We start from the raw sequence: 8,557 nt of genomic DNA, 5'->3' as shown, positions 1-8,557 counted from the left end.
GTTAATCAAAACCATTAAAAGCACAAGGATTACACGACCGCCGACGAATAAACATTTCTTTGTGACGAAACACACGAACATCGGAAAAAGTCAAACGAGTTTTCAATGTAACCATCAAAAAATCTAAAGTGCAAAGTTTGTGTGCAAATATGAAAACAAGTTCGAGTTTTTACGGGTCGACGCGGCCCGCACAACTATATTTTTTGCGATTTTACAAAACATGACATGCCTTTTTAGAAATTACTTTGCATGCAAAGTTTTAAACCTGGAAGAGCTAAAAGTGTAGAGAAACATATGGTATGCTTCACAAGTAAGTATATTGTTTTGATACTTAACGAAATAGGTACTTTGAATAGAAGAGGGTTAAAACCACCTCAAGATTTGAGTGAAATTTTGATTATAAAATTAGGTACATAGGAGAATTTTGAGAAAGTGTTTTTTAGCGCTAGCATTAGGTCTTTCATACCTAAATCTCTTTAGGTACGTACAAACAATGAAATTGAAACTTATGAAATATTGTAACAAAAATCTAGTCACAGTAATCTAGTACATTCCATCTCAGATACAGGAGCGAAATGTTTTGGACTCATCCCGAAGAAGGGCCTCAGAGAAGTCCGATACATATCGTTACTATAATGAAAATAAAATCATTTAGATAAAATGAAGCCCTAATCTCTAAGCCCTTCAGGAAGTTGTACTATGACATAGGTGTTAATGACCTAGGTACTTATTTCATTAAATGGCACATGCAACATAGATAATGCTATCTCAAAACATTTTGATCATTATAGGAAATGCTTGCGTGGTGTAGAAATATAATATAAAACAACAATACTTCTATTTCAAAAAATGACAATATTTGGATACAATTATAATGCGTTTTTATTTACTTGATAAATATATACTTACATATTAATTTATAATTCTTTAATTGATTATTTTGAGATTTGATACCTAATATTAACGTAACAATCTAATAATATTTACAGCAGCATAATGTTGGTAGTGATTCATTCTTCGTCATTGAGAAGATCTGTACATGACTTCGCTTTGGTAGTTCTGTAAAAAAATTACAATTATCTATAGGTGAGAATATAATCTGTTTGTTCTCAAATACATAAAAAATATACAATTTTATCATATTTTAATTTCTAAAATATAGTTGAAAGTGCCCAGATCAATAACTTGAGACTCTATATTTTTAAATTTAATTTTTAGGGTTCCGTAGCCAAATGGCAAAAAAACGGAACCCTTATAGATTCGTCATGTCCGTCTGTCTGTCCGATTATGTCACAGCCACTTTTTATTATTTGTTGCAATAACTCCAATAGCAAAACACACAGAATATTTCACCCGTTTATCTATAACGGTTCTTGAGATTTTTTGATTACATATTATTAAATACAGCAACTAAGAGATAGAGCTCTTCGACAGACAGAAGTAGTAAAAGAGACTAGCTTCGTAAATTAATATAGCTAGGTTCCGATTCCTACGGGTACGGAACCCTAAAAATGAATTTCCCGCCAGTTATAATTCGATCTTGTAACTGCCTTGCGGACATGTTTGTAGGCCGGTATCGCCCTGTACAAATAGTGTAGTTGTGAGACTATGCTTCCTTATCTATCTTGGACGTGATATGGGGCATTTAAATAAAATAAACATGTGTTCTCTGGATTTAGGTCCTACATTTGTCCCTATGTGAAGCAATATATAATACTAACTGAGGATTTCTTGCTCTTCGGCAGACTCTGAGCTCGATGGAGCCATTGCGCACCGCTTTGAAGAGGGCAAGCGCTTCCACGTGCGCTAGCTCATGACACGCCTGCCCGTTCACCGCCAGCACCTCGTCTCCTGAAATTAATAATGTAAGCGTTTAGAGTATCAGGTAAGATGTTTTGAACCAATATTTGCTGTGTCTTTTTTCTCAGATTGCTAAGTTACTTGGTCTCAGAGAAAAACGCTTGACTGTGACATAGGATTACAGAGATGGTCATATACCTAACTGTCATAGAGATCCTGTTTTTGTTTTACTCATGGCACGTGACACTAAAATAACTGACTGAGCCTCGAAAATCAAAAAGCGGCCATGTGCGAGTCGGACTCGCCCATGAAGGGTTCCGTACCATTTATGACGTATTAAAAAAACTACTTACTAGATCTCGTTCAAACCAATTTTTGGTGGAAGTTTGCATGGTAATGTACGGTCGAGGAAATTGATTCTTTAGCAATTTGCGGTTCAAGTAAATTTGGTTGTACATACTTATGCTATGAGCTTTCCAGTGTAAAGTGAACCACAACCTGCTAAAGAATCAATTTCCTCGACTGTACATCATATATTTTTCTTAAATTTATCATTCTCTTATTTTCAAAGTTACAGAGGGGGGGGGGGGGACACATTTTACCACTTTGGAAGTGTCTCTCGCGCAAACTATTCAGTTTAGAAAAAAAAAATACTGGAAACCTCAATATCATTTTTGAAGACCTATCCATTGATACCCCACACGTATGTGGCTACACCAATTTTCTTGCCACCAAACGTTTTCAGCGATAAGTACTTAAGACTAACAACCATCAGGACGCGGACGAAAGCAAGATAAGTAACGATAAGTAGTTACAATTAAAAATTTATAATTTACGAGTTCATTAAAATTACCTACGTTATAGGTACATTGAATGATTACAAACAATTTGCAGAAATTAATAACAAACAGCAACGGAAGTCTGTAGTCTATTTCCTAAGTAAAATAATTCATTATCAAACTGCACTGCAAGTAAACAGTACTTGTCAACAATGCGAGGTCCGGTTACTGTATTTCAGCCTTATTGATAGTACGCTGTGTACCTACACGTTGTGTGGCTTCTTATCCTTATCAAATTACATTCTTTCCACGAGGTTTAATCATGACAAGCGGTTTAAAATACCAATAATATTGGTGTAATATTTTTGCAAACATACCTGCTTGAAGTCTTCCATCGTCGATAGCTTGCCCTTGTGGTAAGATGCTTTTTATGAATATTCCCAGCGGACCTCTAGGGGAGTCGCGTCCTCCTACGATGGTGAAGCCGAGAGGTTTTTTCCCGTGGCCCTTCTCGAACGTGATCGTGTGGTAACTGTGCGTGGGTGCTTTCGGCTTGCGGGGAAGCGTGCAAAAGTTTGCCGCGTTCGGTGTTTGCGGTTCGATGTCGTTTCTGATTTTGGTCCGTTCTGCCGCGTCAGGCGTGTCGACGTCGACGATATCACCGGCACAACTGAGCGCGAGGCCCTCCTTGTTGGCGCCACCGTAGCTGACGACCTGCCGGCGTAGCAGCTTGTTGTTCATGCTGCTGTAGGTCGCGTTCTGGCCCTTATGGAAGTGCGAGTGTGTGTTTGCGCCGTCGCTCGCCCCGTCCGTTGCAGATAGCGCGCTCTGATTACACGACTCGTCCTGCGACCGCCGCCGGTCTATCCTGACGTCAATTTTATCGACTCGCCTGTCTTTACCTAAAATTACTGCATTTTCGTAATCAACTGAGCTCTCTCTCATCATTAGCGGTTTTTTTTGGGAAGGTGGCCTTTGTTTAACATCAGGGGTCGTTTTGTCTTGCTGCCTGCCAATCACAATATCAATTTCAGGCGCCCCTGATTTAAGAGCTTCTTTTGCTTCGGCCATTGTAAGATCACGAAGTCGTCGCCCATTCACGTTAAGTAATTCATCGCCAATACACAACGTCCCTTCTCTGAAAAATAACAAAACGTTATAATATAGGATAAAATTAATCCAGTAAGTAAACAATATACCTATGCGCTGAAGTATGTTTGTAAGATTATGTACAACCAACATAAAAAAGTTGTAATATTTTTTTTTAAACCGAAAGTCTCTCGAAAAGGAAAATAGCTATTACTACTACCTATTTACTGATGATATAACTTTAATTGGCTTACACAGCCATGAAAAACGTTGTAAAGATAAGATAAAGATAGTTTATTATTCAAGTAGGCATATTACAATGCGCTTATGAACGTCAAATAAAGCGAAATAACTAATAAAGCTATGTAGCTCTACCTGACACTGTTTCTATAGTCTGTAATAGATTTTAAGGCCAATGATGATGATAACTTTAAAACTTACTTTTCAGCGAGTCCTCCTGGAACTACGTGAGCTACCAAGTATCCAACGTGACCTTCATCGGGCAGTTTTGTTTTTGCAATAAATATACCTAGTTCTTCAGAGGGGTGTCGGCGAACGATACGCACCACTTTGTATTCCACTTTTTCGGATTTATTACATTTGGTAGGTTTTCTACAGGGAGGAATCGGTGGGATACCAGCGTCACCTTGGCTAACGTCTCTTTGCCTCATTTTTTGTTTTTCTGTAAGTTGCAAGAAATGAGGTTCCTCAGATACACTGTTATTTGGCATGCGTCTTAGAATCTCTTTACGGTCCAGTGATAATGCCCTTTGGTTATGTCTAAGCCGTGATTTAGATCCGCTGTTTCTGTCTCTACTCAACCGACTTGAAGCTCGTGCCTTTATATAAGTGTGATCACCAGATACGCTTCTTCCGTGGCAAGGTACTAAAGTATTTGCATGTGATGCAGAGCTTTCACAGCGGGAAGATATTCTATCACTATCAAATATTGAAGAGGCTGCCGATTCGTTGACTAGAATTCCTGAGTCAGCATCTTCACAGTCTTGTATTAACACATTTTCATCATCACATGATGCTTGGTAAACATCATCATGAAACACAGAGTTATTGCCTTTTTGGAATTCATCTAAACCTGGTAGTGCACCGTACGAAAAACTCCGTAATTTAGCTTTGACACCACCGCGTTTCTTTCTACTCCTGTTTAATGCACTGGTTGTTTTTAATATATTTTCATTACTCCCATCCACTTCGTCTTCGTCACCTTTTTGTTTATAAAGTTTAGAGAAAAACTTATTTGTGGAGGACTTTAAATATCTATCTGACATTGCTCTTAGCTTAGCTGATAGACAGGAACTAGGTCCGATTGTGTCCTTATCATCTTTATGCTTAAATTTATCAGTCTTCTTTTGTGGTTTGATTAGAATATTCGAAGGTGCACTTTCAAAGGTTTCGTAATCATCATTAAATATTTGATCACTAGACTTGGAAAGTTTTGTGCCGACTTTAGGCACAGGATGATAGCGATCACATTCAGATCCTGAGCTGTAGCATCTAGTGCCTCTAGCATTGAATGATTTACCATCTCTCCAGTGTCTATCGACATGAGTTGGAATGCCTTTAGAAACGAACACATCCTCATCGTAGTTTGGCATTCTTACCCAGGGATTTTGGTTTTCAAATTCAATGTGACTATTGGGATAGTTTCCATCATATCGACAATGAGCAACATCTTCCGGAAGTCCAAATCGGCTACACTCGCTGCCCGAAGTCGAAGCAGCATCATCTCCATAATGCAATGGCCCGTTAGACTTGAAACAGGACAATTTAGTATTTTTCACTTTGTCGAGTAGCGGATTTCGTTTTTCGCGGTATACCATGTACTCCTTTTCCAAAGAGCCCCCGCGGTTTTTGCGACTCGTGTATGTTTCTTGCGGTGGAGTGAAGCTGTTCTGCACGGATATTCGGCGAGCAACAGGTGTATCCTCACTTTGGTGACATGGAATCGGTGATTTATCTACGATTATTATTTGGTCACTGAGGTTATAGAAATTTGTTTCCACTGAACTGCTGCTACTGTTCCGATTGGCAAACCGTCCTGGAGACATGTCTGTAAGCAGAAAAGTTACCTAGTTAAAAAGTAGTTCAATAATCTTTTAGAATTTAAAGTGGTATCCAAAAAGTAGAATCTATGTAACAAATATCTATTATATAGGATGCGTAATAAAATATCGAATATTTTTCTGAGAAGTATATACTCCGTGTATAAAAAAAGGTACGAGCTATACAACACACTATCCACAAATGCCAGTAAACAGGCATACCTATGTATGCACACACTACAGCGTATCGGGCAAACTATGCGAGAATCTTGCTATATTTTGACACGCACTGGATGTTTATTGCACTTGGCTTATCGCATAAAAGTCGAAGGTCACAGCATATAAATTAGCTTTGATTATATGAGTATGCTTGTGCAACCTGTGACTCCTGCAAGATACATAATGTTATGTATGACAATTCTAAATCAAGACGCCAATAAACATTTTAAAATATGGACCAACACCGATTAGGTTTGACAGTTGCCTTTAGATTGATTTGACTAGACACAATAAAGTTTTATTGAGTTTAGAACACTGAGTGGGTTAAAAGGAAATATGTAATACGCCTTTAAGTAGGTCCAGGCTGTGAATTAAATAGGCCGTGGGATAAAATGTGGTTAGCAATTGTCTTCAACGCCTACTGGTTTGTGAACTGGTTGGAAGAAATGCAAGATCTATGATATTGCGAATCAAAACTAATATTCTCGAATTAATGGATTCAACCGAAACTCAATGGCATTTTACAATGGAAATTGCATTTTTATTAGACAATTGTGAAGTTGAATACCTATTAGAATGGCAATGAAACAATTGAAAGTAAGTATCTTGATGTATTTTTATAAAATCGTCGGCAAAATATCTATTTCAGGACCAGCATGATAAATATACGAAGGTGAGAAAGTTGACCAAGCTCTCTAATCGTGATCTTCTTACAAGGACTGGCCAGTGAGAAATTTGACCACGTAGAGAATTTTAAATCTTCACAAATTTCATAAAATACAACTGTGAAACTACTACTTTTATATTATCATCCACAGGAAAGCGGATGTTGCAGCTCCGCACTCGGCTCCGGTGTGCGAATTGCGGCAGTAATGTGGCAGCTGATTCTGCTCATTTCATCAAATAAAATGACAGCCGCAATAGCAATTCAGTTGTAGTTACTATGCGAATTTTACCTTCAGTGCATGTAATATTGGTAACTGCGTAGAGGATACGAGTATAAGGCGTTATTCATAAACGTTTGTCAAGTCTAAAACGCCGTTGATAATCACTTGTTCCTATGCGTTATATTTGTGATTGTTAGAAACAGACAAAATTGTACAAAAGTAAGTTTTATAAATAAGGGCTTACCAATCCTGGCGCGGCGCGACGAGCGTGTCTCGGGTTCGGGCGACGCGGCCAGCAGGCGCGGCGGCTCGCCCTTCTTGAACCACCGCATCCTCGCCGGATGTCACTCCATCGCGTTATCACTGAAAAGAACGAAACAATGAATATAAATTCATTAGTGTATACAAGAAGAGACAGTCGTTATAGAATAATGTTGAACCAGTTATGAATATTTAATTATTTGTATGTCCTCAGGCTAAACTTATTTCTTCTAAGTAAATAGGTACCCGATTCATTATCTGGTACCAATTATTTGTAGGAAATAGCTGTCTCATACTTCTTATAATATATTATAAGTAGTTAAAGTTGTCACATCAAATTGCTTGGTGCTAATGGTGACCAGTTTTTTTTTATTTAATGTACCAAACACTCATGCAATTTTTGTTTCGTGAAATGATTCGGCCAAAAATAGATGACTACCAATGATTAAGAAATAGTACGAATGATTAACTTAGTTAATTATGGAATACCCGTTACTAATTATACCCGTTATACACAAAACCGTGTTTGTTGATTACCGTTAACCATAATTATATGTAATTAAAATGTTTTATGCCGCATAGGTAACGTACAACTCTGTTTGTACTTTGTCCTTTGCAAAAGTTTTTGTAAATGCTAAATTTATATACCTCTATGATAAAATGACCTCGAGGTAGACAGCTGTCCCGAATGGTCGTCAGAAAAACTTTTGTTAGTATTGAATTAACTATACCTAGATACTTTTTGAAAAGACAAATTAATTTTCCACTTTTTTAAGATATAAATAGATTAATATAAGAAAGTTATAGATATTGGCCTTTATTTATACTAGTTAGCGATTAACGGTTTGTTTCCGAATAAAGTACCTACTCAAAGGTTAACTTAGTTTTAAAATTTAAATCCGAAAAAAATGGCGGTGTCTTGTGTCAGAGGCTAAGTCCCATTTTAGCTCACTGAGCAAATGGAATGGAGTGTAGAGTAAGTAAGTCTTACCTACCAATGGGACCAAATGGATGAATTGATATTAATAATAGGGTCATTCTCCAGATTTGTGCCTGCATCTAAATTCCGTTAAACCATACTAAATGTATGAAAAGTTTGACGGAGTTGAGTCTGACCGCAGTCATATAATTTGAGAGTGACCCAATAACGACGTATTATCAATAAAAGGTTTATTGTAAACGGTACTCTTAGATTAGGTCAGATTTATTCTGGACAGACAGTAGACAACTAGACAGACGTATCTCTTATTCATATCATATATAACTAAACATAACTCCATGTAGGATGAATTTGAAAATAAATAAATTATAAAACTGTTCATAAAGAACATCATCCCAAATGTGTCGTCAAAAAGTACCGTTTTATGTCTCATCATCTCATTAAATGCGACCATCTGTAACTCTACACCTTATTAAAAGCCGATATGTCAACCGCTTTAAAGGAAAGTTGTCCGTCATTGAG

General features: G+C 37.4%; 1 protein-coding gene across 2 annotated transcripts in view; it reads right to left on the bottom strand.

The window, feature by feature from the left end:
- Positions 1-858: 858 nt before the first annotated feature.
- The window catches only part of LOC133519074 (uncharacterized), a 72,120-nt gene continuing 64,421 nt past the window's right edge, over positions 859-8,557 (bottom strand). For both annotated transcript variants that reach the window (XM_061852967.1, XM_061852966.1), the window contains exons 3-7: positions 7,079-7,197; positions 4,110-5,736; positions 2,957-3,717; positions 1,722-1,851; positions 859-1,059 (exon numbers count right to left, since the gene is read on the bottom strand). In XM_061852967.1, coding sequence (XP_061708951.1) covers positions 1,011-1,059; positions 1,722-1,851; positions 2,957-3,717; positions 4,110-5,736; positions 7,079-7,166 — 2,655 coding nt within the window. In that variant the 5' untranslated portion in view covers positions 7,167-7,197 and the 3' untranslated portion in view covers positions 859-1,010. The remainder of the gene's footprint in view (positions 1,060-1,721; positions 1,852-2,956; positions 3,718-4,109; positions 5,737-7,078; positions 7,198-8,557) is intronic.

Source organism: Cydia pomonella, chromosome 6 (genome assembly GCF_033807575.1).
Source record: "Cydia pomonella isolate Wapato2018A chromosome 6, ilCydPomo1, whole genome shotgun sequence".
NCBI lineage: Eukaryota > Metazoa > Arthropoda > Insecta > Lepidoptera > Tortricidae > Cydia > Cydia pomonella.
Note: the sequence above shows the minus strand (reverse complement) of the source record. Positions and strands in the feature narration are given on the sequence as shown.